This window comes from Coregonus clupeaformis, chromosome 16 (genome assembly GCF_020615455.1).
Source record: "Coregonus clupeaformis isolate EN_2021a chromosome 16, ASM2061545v1, whole genome shotgun sequence".
Classification (NCBI taxonomy): domain Eukaryota; kingdom Metazoa; phylum Chordata; class Actinopteri; order Salmoniformes; family Salmonidae; genus Coregonus; species Coregonus clupeaformis.
Genome location: NC_059207.1, coordinates 42,044,862 through 42,064,929, shown reverse-complemented (window position 1 = coordinate 42,064,929; position 20,068 = coordinate 42,044,862). Strand labels below are relative to the sequence as shown.

General features: G+C 44.3%; 2 protein-coding genes across 2 annotated transcripts; both read left to right on the top strand.

Annotated features, from left to right (window-relative positions):
* The first annotated feature begins 4,022 nt into the window (after window positions 1–4,022).
* Window positions 4,023–6,895, top strand: LOC121584122 (CCN family member 1). Its single transcript, XM_041899955.2, has 5 exons — window positions 4,023–4,344; window positions 4,665–4,878; window positions 5,105–5,464; window positions 5,640–5,842; window positions 6,006–6,895. The coding sequence occupies exons 1-5, from the start codon at window positions 4,273–4,275 to the stop codon at window positions 6,306–6,308; spliced, it is 1,152 nt and encodes a 383-aa protein (XP_041755889.1). The 5' UTR covers window positions 4,023–4,272; the 3' UTR covers window positions 6,309–6,895.
* A 6,341-nt stretch (window positions 6,896–13,236) lies between these two features.
* si:dkey-90l8.3 (LIM domain transcription factor LMO4.1) lies at window positions 13,237–16,262 on the top strand. The gene is made up of 5 exons (XM_041899956.2): window positions 13,237–13,578; window positions 14,554–14,790; window positions 14,897–14,993; window positions 15,234–15,392; window positions 15,497–16,262. Exons 2-5 carry the CDS (start codon window positions 14,573–14,575, stop codon window positions 15,503–15,505), a joined length of 483 nt encoding a protein of 160 aa, XP_041755890.1. The 5' UTR covers window positions 13,237–13,578; window positions 14,554–14,572; the 3' UTR covers window positions 15,506–16,262.
* Window positions 16,263–20,068: the final 3,806 nt, after the last annotated feature.

Genomic DNA, 20,068 nt, shown 5'->3' with positions numbered 1-20,068 from the left:
GTTAGGCCTAAATGAGGCCCTTTTGTCTCTTAACGGGTGCAGGAGAGCCACACCTGCATTAGGCTAGCACAGGTCTACTTATCATGCTCTGCCCTGGGGCCTCATGGAGGAGCGTACTGGAGGAGAGATGCACAGATGTCGACCCCCAGTCATGTGGATCCAATGGCCGGGCCCCCTGACATCATCCTTTTCACAGCTGTCTTGCTCAACTGCCTTACAGGAATGTACAAAATGTAACGTATTTAAAGAATTGTTGTATAATCAGTATTCTCTCTCATAGATGTACAATTATGGGCATTTAGCAAACAAACAAGCGCTCTTGGAAGGGACAATTTTAAGGGTTACTGATGATTGAGTTTGTGAGTGTACCAGCCAAGGTTTTTAGGACACTAGTATGAGGAATTCAGTGGAGGCCTGACCTATAGAGGTGGTGTCATGAGCTGGGTTAGGGTGCACTGCACATACACAGCTGATTCTACACAGGGTAGATGTTTACACAAATACATGTGAGGCTGCTCCCACGGTCACTGTTATATACTGTAACTCAGAATGCAAGTCGCATGCAGTACTTGTCAGACAGTTATGTAAGAGTTTCTTTTTTTAATTGTCTACTTTTAGTGAAGAAAATAGCTGCAGTACTTTAGAGGACACTCATTATACAGTACACCAGTCTGATAAAGTTGACTTGAATGAAATTGTCTGTTTGCTATGATACGGTATGGAATACTTACTCACACCCACAAACCCAGTTACACTGACTTACGTGTTCAGGGCATATCTGTTTGGATTACTGACAGTCAGGCTTTAGGACATTATAACACCTCTTTGTGAGCGTTGTGTAGATAGACTTCCTGTTTACCCACTTCTTCACCGATGATACACGAGTATGCCCATCATCATTGGCCCTTCTCGGCACTACGCAGGGTACTTACTGGCATCAGAGCTGCCAACAATATCAACATGTCCACAGACCATTATCTTCAGACTGTGAGTAGACCAGAAATCAAGCTGTTGTAAAGGCCTCCAAAATAGTAAAGCTGCTAACTGCTGTCATACAGTATAGATGGGTCAGCGTGCAGACACAGGAGTGGATAGGAGTAAATCTTCCAACCATGGGTGGTGGTTTGTATAATAGTGGTGTAGATTGAGACTCTAGGCTGAGTAGATGGGAAAGGGACAGCATTGATAATCGCCAGGGCTCCTGACCCCCCTGTTTTGGAGTGTTTGTCTATCTGACAAACAATGGCTGGCTGAGGGCCAGAGGGAACTTTGCCAAACCACGGCCAGCTCACACATCCTGCCTTTGTGGGCCAGGAATCCAGACAGCTGCCCTCCTTCTCCCACCCCTCCCTCCCCAACAAGGTGCTCTCTCTCAAACATCCCCGTGTCCCGGTGGTTTCAGCCCAGCGGCCTGGTGTCTGGGTGCTTGCCTAAGGCACTGCTTGTGGCTCACCTCTCTCCCTCCATTCCTCCTCTCTCTCCACAGTGCTCCATCCCCACATCAGTGGCAGGCAGGTTAGTAGCAACACCTGCTCTCTGTGGTTCCCCTCTGCTCCCACTGATCTTAACTCCCACTGAGATTCCTGCTGCCTCAATTCTCAACACTTCCATGGTGGTTGTTATATTTGGTTTTTCATTTTGGTTCATTCCTCGCAATTCTTGAATTTCTGAAGCGGTTTTGTATTCAAAGATACCTGTATTTTTTTTTTTTTTACATTAATTTTATTTCAAGACCACATAAAGAACATGTAAAGTACATACACAACATATCTTTGCAGTCTTTACAAAGGAGCGTAATGAGATTCACATGTTAAGGGTACATTTTGGCTGGATAAAGCAAACATTTAAAGAGTCTGAATAAGAATACAGTATGGATAAAGCCACTTAACACAAAAACCCAGAAGTTTCCCGCATAGACCTAACCACATATCTTTTGAAGGTGCATGTTAACTTTTCCAGCATTTTGTTACACATTTCCTTGCTGCTGCTAAAAGATAATCTATCAATTTAAGTGGAGAGGAGTGGAGTGTATCCACAGGAACAATACCTAGAAGGAGATGACATGGGTCTGGTTGAATAATAATATGTGTGATGTCCTGTATAACATGGAGAATTTCAGACCAAAAATACTGGATTTTCGGACATTGCCAAAATATATGTGATTAAGACGCGTGTATTTCTGAACCATTATTATTTATATCTTGTTTGATATTTTGGGGGATTTGCTTTTTATAGGTGAAGCTGTGTTGTCATTGTGGTTTTGTCAATGTGAACTGGGTTAAGTGAGGACAGGTCTGACAAATTGAGCAGGGATCCACAGAAACAGGTCCTAGTTCTTTTCTTTGCCCTCTCCTGTGGTGTAAGGCTTTCTATATTCACACTCACTCCTCTCTCTCTCGCTCTGCAGGTTTTCAGTGGCCTCATCAAATGTGCAAAATTACATTTCCTGTGTTTCACAACAATGAGAGCCAAGGCCTAATACAGGGCCTTCCTGCCCTCGAACAAAACACTTTTTATGTCCCCCTGGGATGACAATGTGAATGTTTCGTTTTTCCTACCGAACATGGGAACCTGTAGAAGAGCCTTTGTTTCCTGGAATGTGGCCGTTAGGAAAGAGATGGAGAGAACACAGGATATGTGCCTTGGCCTGGGCAATGTGTTTCAATGGGGTGGCTGGGGCCAGCCCAGCCAGGCAATAGAATGGTAGAGTTGTACGTAGGGATTTTCTCTGTTATCTGCATCACCACTTCCCCTATTAAAGTGGATTCTATGCCGGAGTGGGATTCCCCACTCATTTTTTCCGTTACACCTGCACTTGTTTTTTTCTGTTTACAGAATCGGTCTTACGTGACCCATTGTCAAATACTGCTCATATGCCAGAATGTAGCTACCGTGTTACTCAACAGTATGGGAATCCCACAGCCCTGCAGCCCTGGGTTCAAATAGTGTTTGTGTTCGTTCAAATACAAATACTTAAAGGACATTTGTGCCACTTTTCAACCTCATATTCATTATCTCCAGCACCAAACCACTGTCTACATATGTGAAAATGGCATGTTTCTATGATCTGTGATTAAAAAGATAAGACGAAAGGTCCTAAAAAAGGCTTCTCTGACATCACAGGGTAGGGTTAAAAGTAAAAAAAAGACTGTGATTTTCCAAACCTGCAACAAGTTTCTAGCCAGAGGGAAGGTCTTTTCTCATCTAATCTCATAGTGTTTTTAAAATGTTTTAACTTTTGATGACGTCATGGGGTAGAACTTTTTAACTATCGATTTTTTTCTACTAAATGTAGAAATGCACAGTTTTTACATATGTAGACACTGCTACTGTGCTGGAGATAATGAAAATGAGGTTGAAAAGTGGTGGAATTGCCCTTTTAAGCTGCACTTGATTGAGCTTTCATGGCAAAATGGGACTGATGGGGAGAATCTCAATTGCATACTCCTACTCCTCGCGTCCTCTCCCTGCATCCTTCTCAAAAACCCATTAGAGGGGAAGATCAGAGGGGAGGGAAATCTTGCTTTCTCATCCAATGGGTTTTAAGAAAGAGGTGAGGAGAGAGGATGTGAGGAATATGCAATTGAGATTCTCCCATGGAATAGTCCCAAAAGTGCAAACCACACCCATCTGGCACTAAAGGCAGGCTCAATCAAATGCTCAACCTATTTGAAAGAAATCAAATACTATTTGAAGCCACTCCACACTTAGCTTTTCTTATTATGAATTTATCAGCAATTAGCTTTTCATGTAGTTTCTCAATAGCATTAGGGTCATATGATAGTAAGCTGTCAGTGCACTTAAGTGCCTACAGTGTTGTGTTTGTAATATAACCATGCTTTCTCATTATAGTAATGTAGCAATGGTGCAATTTCTTCCTCTCCTACTCCACTCACTCAATCCCCCCCGATGCACTTTCTCTTCCTCCTTGAGAGGAGAGCTGATGTCACAGGGAGGTGGCGGTCTGCCCGTGTCTATAAGTACAGGCACCACAGGGGGAATCTATATGAAGTGGAGCTAACCCAGCTGAGCTGTGCTGACCCGTGCTGAGCAAAGACACTGCAGGAGAGCAAAGAAACACTAGACTGGTGTACCTTTTAGTGCACTCACACAGATGAATGAATAGATGAACTGACAGACAGACACACTTCTCTCCTCTGGACTCAGGTGCAGGCTCTGGACAGTATATCACTAGGTATCTATTCTCCATCTAACGACCTCTAGGACGGAATCTTTATCTGTCATTTTAATTTTGTAATCTACGCTTTCGGGATGTTTTCTCGGGTTAGTTTGAGATGGACCGTCTCCACCCTGTTCTTTCTCCTCTTCAGTGCTGCTGTCATGGTGAGTTTCAAAGATGCATACATACCTGCCTGCCCTTGTTTGATTTATTCCCCATTCCCTTTTCTCTCTACACTTTGCATGACCATATTCACACTGTGTTTCTGTGTCTTTCTATGTACAAATATTTGTTTACTAAAATAATTGTGGAACATTTTGGGTATTTTGTTACAATGAAGAAAGGCACTGAGATCAATATACTACTGTACTAGTAGTCATTGAAATGATCAGCCTGTTGAGGAATGCATTCCCCTCACCTCCACCCTCCTGCTGCTGTGCCGACCCTAACTCACATTTAACACTGACCCTGCTGTCTGTCTCAGGTGGAGAGTGACTGTCCTACCCAGTGCTCCTGTGGCCCCTCACCCCCATCGTGCCCAGCAGGCATTAGTTGGGTGGCAGATGCCTGTGGCTGCTGTAAGGTGTGTGCCAGGCAGTTCAACCAGGACTGCAGCCCCAGCCAGCCCTGTGACCACATCAAGGGCCTGCACTGCCACCTGGGGGCTGGGGGAAACCCAGAGAGAGGCCTGTGCAGAGGTAAGGACCAGGAGCCCCCTAACATCAGTGGAAGAGATATGAGGTAGTTGGGCCAGTATGGGAGTCTGCAGAATTATGGGAGTAGCAGATTATTTCAGAATTGTAGTAGAATTTTGATCATTAGATTGATCCAGGTAGATAGTTGTCAAATGCTCAGCATCATGGTAACACACTACCATAGGGGTATGAAGTCCACAGTGCTGCAAATGTCTCTGTCTCTCCCCAGCGGAGGCCCAGGGTCGGCCATGTGAGTTCAACGGGCGTGTCTACCAGCATGGAGAGGACTTCCAGCCCAGCTGCCAGCACCAGTGCAGCTGCATGGACGGGGTGGTGGGCTGCATGCCACTCTGCCCCCAGCAGGTACCCTTGCCCGACTGGCGCTGCTCCCGGCCAAGGCTGGCACGGCCCTTGGGCCGCTGCTGTGAGGAGTGGGTCTGTGATGACAACAACCACATCAGTGAGGACCCAGAGGAACCTCCACAGGCAGCCCTACCCGACCCACAACCCCTCCCAAACCACATCAATAACCAGCTCCAGACCCACGCCCAGCCACGCTATCAGGCCAGCACTGGAGTCACCTTTCGAGGTACAGTAAACCACCTATCCAATGATAAGCCTAACCCTAAGGGCAAGTTTCCCAGGCACAGATTGTCTAGTCATGGCTTTTCAGTACAGGACTAGGCTGAGAAACCGGCCCTATATGTTTGTTTTTCCCAAGCCTTACCATACATGTTGCTCATGACTGTCATTTTCTTTCACAGAGGTGATGTCCCTCCCCAGGTCCCAGGTGTTGCTAAGCGCCAGATGCTTCCCTCAGACCACTGATTGGACGGAATGTTCCACCACGTGCGGGATGGGCATCTCAAGCCGGGTGTCCAATAACAACGCAGAGTGTCGGCTGGTCAGAGAGACACGACTGTGTCAGGTCCGCCAGTGTGACCTGCAACTTACCCCAGCAATCAAGGTAAAGTGAGACTCCACTCAATGTCTGATATGTTTGTGGGAAATTGCGTTAGAGCACATAGAACATTTGATATTTCACTTTTAATGATGAGAACTTTTGCAATATTACAATTTATTGTGGAATACATAGCTCAGTTGTCTAACTCTGTTTGTTGACTGTCCAGAGGGTAAAGAAGTGCCAGCGTACAGTACGCCCCCAGGAGCCAATCAGGATCAACTTTGCTGGCTGCTCCACGACACGCCGCCATCGGCCTCGCACTTGTGGCTCCTGTGCGGACGGGCGATGTTGCACCCCCTCACTGACCCGCACCGTCCACCTGCGCTTCCACTGTCCCGACGGAGAGGGCTTCACACGCAACGTCATGTGGATCCAGCGCTGCAGCTGCAAGAAGAGCTGCCACAATCACAGTGCCCCCTCAAGGCCCTCTGTCAGCCTGCACAATGACATCCACAACTTCAGGCACTGAGGCAGGCATAGGAGGATGCCCAACCCCAGCTTCGACACACTAGACAGGGCTAGGACATGCTAACCTCTCCCCATCTTCCACCTACCCTCTGCCCAGGGATAGCCCTGCCTTTCAGCCCCTTCCTGGACACCAGCCTCTCCCTCCTGCACCAGCGCCAGACTATGGAAGAGAGAGCCTCGGCTAGGTGGCCGCTCCATCCAACCAGGCAGAACTATCGCTTGCACTTTAAGCTTCCTTACACGTTGCCACCAGTTATCCGACATGAGAGATGTGGAGCAACTGCTCTCTGCAGCCAGGCCCAGTGTCCCTTCCCTGTTGATGACCCAGTCCCTGAACTGTTCTGGTGGAGGAAGGTAAAGCACTGAGCACAACAGACTATGGATGGCCTGATGTCACTTTCTTGATGTCATTTTGAAATTGTGGGTGAAATATGTAAATTAATCAGTTTGGTTGTTTGCTTTTCCCCCTCGTTATTTATCATTTTTCTTTGTTAACATTGTCAAGTTCCTCTATAACCACAGAGGAACAAGGGAAAATGTATGTATGTATGTATGTATGTACAGTGGGGGAAAAAAGTATTTAGTCAGCCACCAATTGTGCAAGTTCTCCCACTTAAAAAGATGAGAGAGGCCTGTAATTTCCATCATAGGTACACGTCAACTATGACAGACAAATTGACAAAAAAAATCCAGAAAATCACATTGTAGGATTTTTTATGAATTTATTTGCAAATTATGGTGGAAAATACGTATTTGGTCACCTACAAACAAGCAAGATTTCTGGCTCTCACAGACCTGTAACTTCTTATTTAAGAGGCTCCTCTGTCCTCCACTCATTACCTGTATTAATGGCACCTGTTTGAACTTGTTATCAGTATAAAAGACACCTGTCCACAACCTCAAACAGTCACACTCCAAACTCCACTATGGCCAAGACCAAAGAGCTGTCAAAGGACACCAGAAACAAAATTGTAGACCTGCACCAGGCTGGGAAGACTGAATCTGCAATAGGTAAGCAGCTTGGTTTGAAGAAATCAACTGTGGGAGCAATCATAAGGAAATGGAAGACATACAAGACCACTGATAATCTCCCTCGATCTGGGGCTCCACGCAAGATCTCACCCCGTGGGGTCAAAATGATCACAAGAACGGTGAGCAAAAATCCCAGAACCACACGGGGGGACGTAGTGAATGACCTGCAGAGAGCTGGGACCAAAGTAACAAAGCCTACCATCAGTAACACACTACGCCGCCAGGGACTCAAATCCTGCAGTGCCAGACGTGTCCCCCTGCTTAAGCCAGTACATGTCCAGGCCCGTCTGAAGTTTGCTAGAGTGCATTTGGATGATCCAGAAGAGGATTGGGAGAATGTCATATGGTCAGATGAAACCAAAATAGAACTTTTTGGTAAAAACTCAACTCGTCGTGTTTGGAGGACAAAGAATGCTGAGTTGCATCCAAAGAAAGAACACCATACCTACTGTGAAGCATGGGGGTGGAAACATCATGCTTTGGGGCTGTTTTTCTGCAAAGGGACCAGGACGACTGATCCGTGTAAAGGAAAGAATGAATGGGGCCATGTATCGTGAGATTTTGAGTGAAAACCTCCTTCCATCAGCAAGGGCATTGAAGATGAAACGTGGCTGGGTCTTTCAGCATGACAATGATCCCAAACACACCGCCCGGGCAACGAAGGAGTGGCTTCGTAAGAAGCATTTCAAGGTCCTGGAGTGGCCTAGCCAGTCTCCAGATCTCAACCACATAGAAAATCTTTGGAGGGAGTTGAAAGTCTGTGTTGCCCAGCGACAGCCCCAAAACATCACTGCTCTAGAGGAGATCTGCATGGAGGAATGGGCCAAAATACCAGCAATAGTGTGTGAAAACCTTGTGAAGACTTACAGAAAACGTTTGACCTGTGTCATTGCCAACAAAGGGGTATATAACAAAGTATTGAGAAACTTTTGTTATTGACCAAATACTTATTTTCCACCATAATTTGCAAATAAATTCATAAAAAATCCTACAATGTGATTTTCTGGATTTATTTTTCTTATTTTGTCTGTCATAGTTGACGTGTACCTATGATGAAAATTACAGGCCTCTCTCATCTTTTTAAGTGGGAGAACTTGCACAATTGGTGGCTGACTAAATACTTTTTTTCCCCACTGTATGTGATGGACATATTACTTTTTGTCATAATAGAAATGTGTAAATTACTGAGGCCAGTGAATGTGTAAGGCTGTGATGAGTGACGGCCATGGGCAATCCTCATACATTCATGAAGTGTTTTGTCTGATACATCGATGGTAGAAAGAGGACAGGATATCATTCTACAAATTCATCAATGATTGTAATTAACTGTATATTACATTGTGTAAAGTTCAGTGTTTATGTGTGTAAGAGAGAATGAAAGGGTGAGAAACAGTGTTTACATGTGTGTATTTGTGTCATATGACAGAGTATAGTGTACAGACTTCACTCTTAGTGGAGTGGCAATTGATGGAGATCACCTCATTTTTCGGGGTGTGTTTTTATTGCCTCATAGTATATAGACTTGTACTGGAGGGAAGATTGTATTTGATATATTTAAGATTTCTATAGTCCCCTGTAGCTCAGCTGGTAGAGCATGGCGCTTTCAACGCCAGGGTTGTGGGTTTGTTTCCCACGGGGGGGCAGTATGAAAATGTATGCACTCACTAACTGTAAGGCTCTGGATAAGAGTGTCTGCTAAATGACTAAAATGTAAAAATTATTATCAATAATACTCTGAAAAATCTAATAAAAACATTCAACACGTGCCCCTCTCCGTCTTACTTGTGTTTCTCAGAGAGGTGTGTCAGGTGATTTAGATGACAGTATCGGGTGGTTGGTCTGGGATGCTACTGTAAGGGGGGCAAGCAAGAGTCTCTCCTGAGTTGGGATAGGCTCACAGAAGGTGGTGAGTCTGACATTTAGCTTGTAGAGGTACCTTAGGGCTGAGTATACTACTCCAGAGAGGGGAGTAGTGCTGAAAGCCAGCCGGAGAGAAGAGGCTGGGTCTCCAGTGTGGCCGGGGCCAGTCCTCTAGCCACGATCATGTTCCCTCTTGTCTTTATACATACAGGCTGGTCTCTGCAGCACAAACATCACAGCAGCCTCCCAGATTCCACACCCCTCTCTCCTCCCCTGTCTCCTATCTCTCCCCTTGTCTATCTATTCCACCTTCCCTGTCTATCACACCTCTCTCTACAGACCTGTCGGTCTGGCTTGGAACAGACTGACTTCCAGTGTGCTAGTTGTCTAAATGGCATCTCTGAGGCTATCACAGCATGGGCCTACTGTTTAATGTATTCGGATCATCTCAATGTATCACCTATTCACCTGCTCAATGTAATCAGTTTGAAATTCAGGTTTGGACACATCAATCATACACTATAGGGTTAGATAAGGGTTGGAGATAAGGCTGGGAATAGGGCGACAATTTGGTTTCCTATAAGCCTATACATCCTCATTGTATTTTGTTCACTGGTCCACCGACAGACAAAACCCTACAGAGCACACATTCCATCATCACCATAGAGACTGCAGTACTATCTGCCATCGTCTTCACTAAAGGCCCCACTCCTCCTATTGGCTGTATCCCTTCTGACTGTACCACATTTCTCCAAAGACTATGGTCTCTAGTGTTTGTCTAGTGGGGCTATTTGGCGTTGTAAATTCAGGGAAAGTATTGTTCTCAGAATTATTGAACACTAAAGCTGGTGTCCCAGGACAACGTTTGACAAAACGGCTGTCAAAGAGGTGCTCTTGCATTTCAGCGAAAGCCATGGCAATATGAGGACTGGGGAGGTTGTTATAGGAGGTTGCATGATAGTTGATTGTTCAAGGCAAGAGCATTAAAATTGGGTTATAACATCATGGTATGGATTTTTCTAAGGGTCCAGTCCATATTAAACAGAAGCTTTGTCATGTACTGTACAGTCGTGGTCAAAAGTTTTGAGAATGACACAAGTATTGGTCTTCACAAAGTTTGCTGCTTCAGTGTTTTTAGATATTTTTGTCAGATGTTACTATGGTATACTGAAGTATAATTACAAGCATTCCATAAGTGTCAAAGGCTTTTATTGACAATTACATTAAGTTTATGCAAAGAGTCAATATTTGCCGTGTTGACCCTTCTTTTTCAAGACCTCTGCAATCCACCCTGGCATGCTGTCAATTAACTTCTGGGCCACATCCTGACTGATGGCAGCCCATTCTTGCAATAATCAATGCTTGGAGTTTGTCAGAATTTGTGGGGTTTTGTTTGTCCACCCGCCTCTTGAGGATTGACCACAAGTTCTCAATGGGATTAAGGTCTGGGGAGTTTCCTGGCCATGGACCCAAAATGTCGATGTTTTGTTCCCCGAGCCACTTAGTTATCACTTTTACCTTATGGCAAGGTGCTCCATCATGCTGGAAAAGGCATTGTTTGTCACCAAACTGTTCTTGGATGGTTGGGAGAAGTTGCTCTCGGAGGATGTGTTGGTACCATTCTTTATTCATGGCTGTGTTCTTAGGCAAAATTGTGAGTGAGCCCACTCCCTTGGCTGAGAAGCAACCCCACACATGAATGGTCTCAGGATGCTTTACTGTTGGCATGACACAGGACTGATGGTAGCGCTCACCTTGTCTTCTCCGGACAAGCTTTTTTCCGGATGCCCCAAACAATCGGAAAGGGGATTCATCAGAGAAAATGACTTTACCCCAGTCCTCAGCAGTCCAATCCCTGTACCTTTTGCAGAATATCAGTCTGTCCCTGATGTTTTTCCTGGAGAGAAGTGGCTTCCTCGCTGCCCTTCTTGACACCAGGCCATCCTCCAAAAGTCTTCGCCTCACTGGGCGTGCAGATGCACTCACACCTGTCTGCTGCCATTCCTGAGCAAGCTCTGCACTGGTGGTGCCCCGATCCCGCAGCTGAATCAACTTTAGGAGACGGTCCTGGCACTTGCTGGACTTTCTTGGGCGCCCTGAAGCCTTCTTCACAACAATTGAAGCTCTCTCCTTGAAGTTCTTGATGATCCGATAAATGGTTGATTTAGGTGCAATCTTACTAGCAGCAATATCCTTGCCTATGAAGCCCTTTTTGTGCAAAGCAATGATGACGGCACGTGTTTCCTTGCAGGTAACCATGGTTAACAGAGGAAGAACAATGATTTCAAGCACCACCCTCCGTTTAAAGCTTCCAGTCTGTTATTCTAACTCAATCAGCATGACAGAGTGATCTCCAGCCTTGTCCTCGTCAACACTCTCACCTGTGTTAACGAGAGAATCACTGACATGATGTCAGCTGGTCCTTTTGTGGCAGGGCTGAAATGCAGTGGAAATGTTTTTGGGGGATTAAGTTAATTTTCATGGCAAATAGGGACTTTGCAATTTATTGCAATTCATCTGATCACTCTTCATAACATTCTGGAGTATATGCAAATTGCCATCATAAAAACTGAGGCAGCAGACTTTGTGAAAATTTATTTTTGTGTCATTCTCAAAACTTTTGACCACGACAGTAGTTGACTTACACTAAAACATATTATATGAAAGCAGAGCATCCGGTGAAATGAGCATTACTCATAAAGGCAGTGAGTCTATGCAGTTCTCTCCCCTGTGAATTGTTTTGGCTATAGCCTCCTGCTGCGGTGGAGTTTACATTGGCCTGGACACCAGACTGGAAGTTACAGGTGTTGTCCAGCCTCACAGAGAACTGAGTTTCAGCATGGTCGTAACATAGGAAAGGGAAATATGTCAGACATCAACAGGGTCTGTGGGAAGTGGTGGTACGGTGGGGGCCTGGGTGGAAGGTTAACCAGAGCAGAAGAAACTCCCAAAAAGAACCATAGCATCCTCTGCAGAAGACAACTGTCATATAAGCAACAATTACACAAAAAGTATTCTCCCTGAGAGAAATGTCACTCTCTAAACAGGAGTCAGGTTTCACCAAAATGTAAAGGTTCCAGCAGTTCAGTGCTGCAGTCAGTGAGATGTATTGTGTAAAACACAACATTTAACTTGTCCCGCCATATAACTCTAAACCATATCTTTACATTAAAAAAAAAAACTAATATTTCTAGGGAAAAAATAACCTGCACTGGGTGGACATTTTCTGCAGCAGTTTTCCAGTACACTGAAGTTATCACTGTTCAGTGGCCACTGTTGAGGAGACAGTACGCCTACAACACAAGAGAACACTGTCCTCTACTGGCCCCTAGCAAGCAGTGCAGGTTAGGTTGAGCCGGGGTGAGGACATTAGGTTAGGGTTATGGCTAGGGTTACGGTTGAGCCAGGGTGTGGACATGAAGCTAGGGTTATGGGTAGGGTTGAGCCGGGCTCTCCCTTTGACCCAAGGTCAATTTAACCACTGTACTTGGCCTACTCTAATAACATTCATAATACTAGGATTCAGTCTTTATTTGGAAATGTTTTATTTTCCAGGTCTTATTGTTGACCCCCAGCTCTTTATTTACTACGAAATATATGATACATAATTTAACCTACACAATAATATAGTAACTATATTCAAATAAATGTATTGCCACATCTCGCCCAAACTTCTCTTAAAAGTCAATGTTAATGTCTTGTAAATGTCACATTTGTATGATTCCGAATATATGAATTGTAAGTGAGCGTCTGCTAAATGACTAAAATGTAAAATGTAATTAAATCATGCATGGAAGTGCAAGTGGTTATTGACAGTCTATACGTTTTAATTGGACATGTTAATTGTGGAATGGATTGTCATAATTGGAAACAGTTTAGTTTGGTTTAATCTAATGAGAAAATGTCCAATGACCCTCTCCAAACACATAAATCATTTTGACAGTAACCCCACCCCTGACAGTCTAGTGGCTGCGCACACTGCATGTTCAAAACGTCACCAAGAAGCGAATTAAATACCCGCTTGCGCAATTCAGTAAATAGTGTAGCTGTCAAAGACGCGAGTGATAGTTGAGAGTCGGATGATAAATGTAATTGACTCCAAAAGATTTTGCGTGCCATCTCTTTAAAACCAATTTTGTTACATTGTATCTTTGATAACGTGCGTTTTTTCCTTTTTGACATTGCTTTAAATCGTTTTAATTAACCACTTTCGTAAATGTGTCGCTTTATTTATGGGATATGGATATCATAGAAGCGCTAGTTTGTTACAGTCAGGTTTAACTATTGTTGAAACATTATCTGCTGTCGCCCATTGTTTTGTTTTTGCTTTTTTACAACTGAACTTCTCCACGTCTGAATTCTCTGGGAAGCACATCAAGGTGAGCATCTTCTGTTCTAAATGCGCTTATGGTGCGTTAAGCAGTCTAAGTTGATGACCAAATTACTTACCGTAATGTTCAAATGAATTTTGATTCCATGAAGTATACATTTATATACAGGCTATTTTTACCTCCTCTTGATTCGCTGTTGCATGATGGTTCGAAGTTCATCCCGAGTCTCCTTCTTTTGAGACTGCTATTGTTTTCCTTGCACGTGCATCACTCTGACACTTCTGTGTTTCACTGTATGATTTCCTGTATAAAAAATATACTATTCGTAACCAGGACCTTATTCAACGTAGAAAAGTGTTCTGTATGAATAGATAACACAGCTCCCTTGTCTTGTGGAATATAAATATGTAGTATTTATTATTATTATTGTGATACCTGTAAATGACAGGTAAAATGGCAGGTTAAACTGGTGTTATTGTCATAAAACGTGTTATAAATGCTATGTTATTGTTTTTAGTATAATGTAGCCTATTTTGTTCAATCAGTGACCATATTATTTGTTGACTTCCTACGTTTTTGGTGAGTTGTGATGCAGGCAAATGAACATTTGCTAGGTATACCTTGTCTGCTTGGTATTTAGAATAAAAAATCATTCACCCAACCACCTAATATGGGCATCCTTATTAAAACTTCAATTTACAGCTTACCTGGCTTGTCCTGTAGGAGCTTCATGTTCTTGAACTAGCGAACATACAGAAAGTAAAGGTGTGGGGAAATCCTTTGTCGGAAGATATAGTGAAACATAAGCATGTTGACTAAATAATGTACTTAGTTAAAGTTATTGGATTCATGTTGCCCATGCTTGCTTGCTTTATTGGTCACCTGTTAGGACTTGTGGGTATCCTGACCCCTTCCAGTAGTAGATCATTGGGGGCTCCCTGCTTGACATTGTCAATGAGGTCATTGTAACAGCATGCTACCTTTGCCATGTAGCTTAAGTGTCAACATTTTCTTTGTTTCCAGGAGCTTCAGAGGGCCCAGCATGGTGAACAGTCAGCTGGGTGGTGTTGTGGCATCACCTCCCAGGTCATGTGCAGGATGCGGGGGGAAGATCGCAGACCGCTTCCTGCTCTTCTCCATGGAGCGCTACTGGCACACACGCTGCCTCAAGTGCTCCTGCTGCCACGCAAAGCTGGGCGACATTGGCACCACCTGCTACAGTAAAGGAGGCATGATCCTGTGTAGGAGCGACTATATCAGGTGAGGTCCTATGGGGCTCTGTGGAGAGGACAGGAGGGTGAGGATCTAGACTTTATCTCCCAGGCTAGGGCACTGCGACTGATCTGGCTCTGCTTTGTGTCTGCAGGTTGTTCGGGCACAGTGGGGCATGCAGCACCTGTGGCCAGTCCATCCCGGCCAATGAGATGGTTATGAGGGCACAGGGCAATGTGTACCATCTCAAGGTAAGACCTCCTGGCAGTAATTGTCTCACTGTTGTTAGTGTCTGTCACCATCAGTGCATTTGTAACAGTTGTTTGTGTGAAACCAATAGATGTATACTTGAAACAAGGTGCTATATACACTGTCCTAAAGTTAACTTGTATGTTGGAGTTTAACGTTTGCTAACGACACTAGAGTAAGGCCTGGACTTGGCACGTTTGTTCATGAGGATTCTAACTCCTGTGTCTGTTTTTTATCCTTAGTGTTTCACCTGTGCCACCTGTAGAAACAGACTGGTGCCAGGGGACCGCTTCCACTATGTCAACGGCACCATCTTCTGTGAGCATGACCGGCCAGGGGCTGCACTGCTCAGCAGCCACCTGCCCCCACTCCAGAGTAACCCTGTGCTGCCTGACCAGAAGGTGAGAGGGGGACCAGGTCCATGGGGCCTTTCACACTGTCATATCTTTCACACACACTACTGTCTAGTAACTAACGTTTTATTCACCCCTGCTCTTGTCTGTAGGTGTGCTGAGTGGTTAGAGCGGTGCGGTGTGCCTTCATCCTTCCCTTGTCTCCAGAGGTCTCTCCATCCATGCTCACCCTGCTCCCGATACTGTTGTTGTGGATCCTCATCACCATCCACCATCTTGTCTCTTTGACCAGGAGGCTATTTTTACTTGCAGGATCAACTTCAGATGTGTTGTGCATATCCATGCTTGAAACAGTTTACAAATACACTGTCATGGTGAGTCATGTGTGATGCAGTGCTGGTCTGCCCATCAAAGACAATATGGACCACATGAACTACTTCAGGACTGAGGTTACATGTTGTACTGTAAGTAAGGGACCCCCAATTCTGTGCATATCCAGAACTTTGGTGCTTGTGGACAAATCTTGCCATGAGTTTTAAGGGTATGGCCTGGACCCTCTCTAAGAAGAATAAAGCAAACAAAAATAAGTGTCTTCATGGACACCACTAAAACTCTATCAGTCACAGTGGTATTGCTGTGGTCATCTTTATTGTCAGGAATATCGCTTAGATGATGAACTCAGAATCCCTCTCAATGGCCTCCTCTGTTACTCTGTGATGTTTAGACCATCATATGAATTGGGCTGAAGTCAAGGAAGAAGATAAATGTCCATTCTTTTTTATATAATGCTATTGTGTGTTTCCCAGTAGAGTTCTATTTCCTGAATTAATGTTGCATTCAATTTAATTATGGATGTCTGTTCAATATGTGACATTATCAGATGGAGACAAAAAATACTATTAAAATACTTTACTATAACATGAGGTGAACTGAAGTAATTGAAGCCTATGTGCAGTTGGTTGGTTACATGACATGGGTCTCATGGTATTACATGGTAAGCTACTACCCAGTTGGTGTGGCATTTTCTCCCTGCTTGTGCTGCATAGCTTCCTCCAGCCCTGTATGGTGAAAGCATGCCTGATTACCCTGAGGAATAGAGTTGGAGGGCTATAGTCTTGACCATTTACAGAAGCAATTAAACATGAGTGGTGTATCTTGCTGCCTGCTACAGTTCCTGCTCCTGGGAGGCTGAACTTCGGCCATATCCCGTGGCTGATGTTTTTAAAGACTAATCTGGGAGCCGGCCTAATTAAAGGGAGGGGCTCCTACGCATCCAGCCAGCGTGTAGAAGAAAAAAACCACAACAACAATCTGATGCTTGGACGGTTTACCATGTTGCAATTAAAAGACACAAGCCAGAGCTTTTCCAATACCCCTCTGCTGCTCTTGGTTGTTCAATAGAATGAGCTTTGATTTCTGTTAGGATCTGCATTGGCTAACTTGCTTGAACTTCCTTGAATTTGTCTGTTTGATGTAATGTAAAACTGGATATGACAAATCTGTAGCCATACTGCAAACAGTATGAAAAATGTATGCACTCACTAACTGTAAGTCGCTCTGGATAAGAGCGTCTGCTAAATGACTAAAATGTAAAAATATAGTCAGACATGGGTTTGTAGACCTGAGTGATTAAGGCTTTAAGAAATACAGTTAGTGAATCAGTTGATAGCATCTGCTGTGCTTCAGATGAGGTCTGTACTTTCACACCTTTGCTAGGAGCATGGCAGCCATCAAAATTGCACCTTGTGTCCCACTTGTCATGGTAGGTGCTGATACGGCATCAATGATGTATTCCACATTTGATTGAAAAGCATCACGCAAATTCATTAACGTATGCAAATGGCAACAATTACAAATATCTTCATATCTAGATTGTGCAGAGGTTTTATTTCCTCACTATCTGAATCCCAACGCTCCACAAGTTACACTTAGCGTTCAAACCAATCAGGACTCATCTGCATATTACTAATTAGCCCAGCATTTTCAGATGCCAATTAGTTTCTCATAAAAGAAACTCTTTGCCATGAGGTGTTGTTTTTTTTCAGAGACTTTGCAGGTGTGTGGCTCACAATCTAGCCTATCTTCTGTTATAGGAAAGTGTTTATACTCACTAATTAATCATATTAACACATGCAGATGAGTGTAATTGCCTTAGCTTCTACGCCTCACACTGTGTGAAGAGACAGAAATTAGCCAGGATATTTTTTACAAGCGGATGAAGAGGAAGAGAGGGTCTGAGTGGTGTCCTTCCGTCTGAGTGGCCACTCCTCTGATACAGATCCAAGATGGAGTCTCTGTGTCCTTCTGCCCAGCCACTCCTATGATACAGATCCAAGATGGAGTCTCTATGTCCTTCTGCCCAGCCACTCCTCTGATACAGATCCAAGATGGAGTCTCTGTGTCGAGCTGTCATATGAAGATGAACCACTGTCTCTGTGCCAGCAGGACTGGCAGGAAGATCATATCTGTCTCATGATCTGTTGAGAGGCCAAGGAGAGGGTTTGGAGCAATCTGACAATGTGCTGGCGTTAAGAGACAGACAGACACCATTTAAATCCTCTCAGCTCAAGCAGTCTGGCTGCTGTTAAATGTGTTCCAGTGAGAATACAGTATGTTAGAGAGGTATGTGCATGTGGTCACTGTCAGGAACAGAGCCAGAGACTCTGCTGAAAGTGGGTCCGTGTTGATAGACAGGCATGCAAGCTGAGGTGATGTCCGCCTACAGACATGCATAACATTCATGGTAACAGGTTTCCAGTAAAAAACACCATCTGTTTTTTTATTTTTTACATTTGTCCTATCTATTGAAAAGCCAAGTATGTATGTACTGTTGCCTAAGGAATTGTAACTATGCTAAGAATTCTTCTTGCGACCATAAAACTGTCCTGTCTGCTAAAACAATAGAGAACAGGCTTAATGACAAAGAAAAAACAACTTTACAACTATGAGCCTCACACAGGAACGAGAGAGACAGAGAGAGAGAGAGAGAGAGAGAGAGAGATAGATAGATAGAGAGAGAGAGGAGAAAAGTTCCCTGCCCAATCAGAACGCTTTGAATAATTAAACTGATCGGCTTAATTAGCTCAATTACGTTAATTTGACCATGGAACACGGCCATATGGTGAAAGGAAACAAAAGAGGGGGGAACTAATTAAAAGTAAAATAATGAGGATTTTAATTAACTGGTTCCCCAGACAGCAGCGCGCAGGGATCAGAAGCCTGGTACCATAATTAAAGTGCTGTAACGCTGGCAACATCTCTCCTTTCTTTCTTATATCTGTGAGGGCTCTATCCATCTAATTAAATCTGTAAATAAATTAGCAACATTGAGGGCTTGACTTAACACCGCCTGCAATCCACCCCCTACCCCCCAATAACACGCTCACTTTACTCCCATCACACACGTCTAAAATAGAATGGATGTGCAAGCCAAGGTTTTGCCAAAGTCTGATATTAACAACAAGTTGTAGATAGAGGATTTGTATATGTGTGTACATTTGTCATGGTATGTTTGTGTGTCTGTCTGTGTGTTTGTGTGTGTGTGTGTGTGTGTGTGTGTGTGTGTGTGTGTGTGTGTTGTGTGTGTGTGTGTGTGTGAGTCTGTGAGTGTGTATACATGCATGATGCAGGTTGTGCTATCATGTTTGTGCAGGCTGATGTTTGTGTTTGCTCCCTCTCATAACCCCGAACTCTTTTAAATAGTGTCTGCCCTGAGTATCACAGTGACACCAGCCCCTATCTCTGTGAGTAGTCCCCCCCCAGATCCCATACCCCATGACATATAAGTTATTTGACATACAGTACCATAAAACACACTGTACACACTATTTCTAATCCTATCCTATGACTAATGGTTGAAACTCCAGCCGCTCTGGTGTAGTGCTGATTATCCCAGGTGTGGCCCATGTTAGGGTAAACCCACAGGGTGTTGTATCGATACAAAACAAGACAGACTGTAGACCCCCAGGGGGAGTAACGTTATTCTCACCTGAGAGACAAGGGACAGATGCTGCTCTGAGATGGGCTGTGACCTGTTTGTAAATGGAACTCAGTGTGGGATGCTGATCGTTTAGTAGTCTATTCTCACACAGCATAGTGATGACCTTATTTACTTAGTTCCACTTGTGTCTTCCTGTCCCCCACTGCTAGGCTCCAGAGGCTCTTACAACACCAAACCTGAGGCTGTTCCTCAGGATCTGTAGACAGATCTAGGATCAGATTACCCTCCCCTAATCCTAACCAGTGAGAGGAGAAATCCAAAAATGACCATAGATCAGCTTCTACTGGCAACTTCATACAACTCTGTTCCACAGCAGTGCTTCTTGAGACAGAGTTCTATTATTGCTCAGAAGAAGTGTTGTGAAAGGCCAAAGCCTCTTTGGCAGGTTTAGTTAGTGTGTGTTCCAACCCCCTCTCACTGGAACCAGGTGGAACACACGTGCATTCATTAGCGCTCTGTTAATGAGGAGCAGATGCAACACGTTCTCTCTCTCCCTCGTTCTCTCTCCCTCGTTCTCTCGCCTTCGTTCTCTCTCCTTCATTCTCTCTCCTTCGTCCTCTCTCCCTCGTTTTCTCTCTCACGTTCTCTCTCCCACATTCTCTCTCCCTCGTTCTCTCTCCATTGATCTCTCTCCCTCGTTATCTCTCTATCGTTCTCTCTCCCTCATTCTCTCTCCATCGTTCTCTCTCCCTTGTTCTCTCTCCCTCGTTCTCTCTCCCTCGTT

Bases quoted from the DNA above. Each gene is read 5' to 3' on its own strand.
- LOC121584122 (XM_041899955.2), top strand. From the start codon at position 4,273: ATGTTTTCTCGGGTTAGTTTGAGATGGACCGTCTCCACCCTGTTCTTT. The intron at 4,345-4,664 runs GTGAGTTTCAAA...TGTCTGTCTCAG, and splicing joins TCTTCAGTGCTGCTGTCATG to GTGGAGAGTGACTGTCCTAC. The intron at 5,465-5,639 runs GTACAGTAAACC...TTTCTTTCACAG, and splicing joins CACTGGAGTCACCTTTCGAG to AGGTGATGTCCCTCCCCAGG.
- si:dkey-90l8.3 (XM_041899956.2), top strand. From the start codon at position 14,573: ATGGTGAACAGTCAGCTGGGTGGTGTTGTGGCATCACCTCCCAGGTCA. The intron at 14,791-14,896 runs GTGAGGTCCTAT...TTGTGTCTGCAG, and splicing joins TGTAGGAGCGACTATATCAG to GTTGTTCGGGCACAGTGGGG. The intron at 14,994-15,233 runs GTAAGACCTCCT...TTTTATCCTTAG, and splicing joins GCAATGTGTACCATCTCAAG to TGTTTCACCTGTGCCACCTG.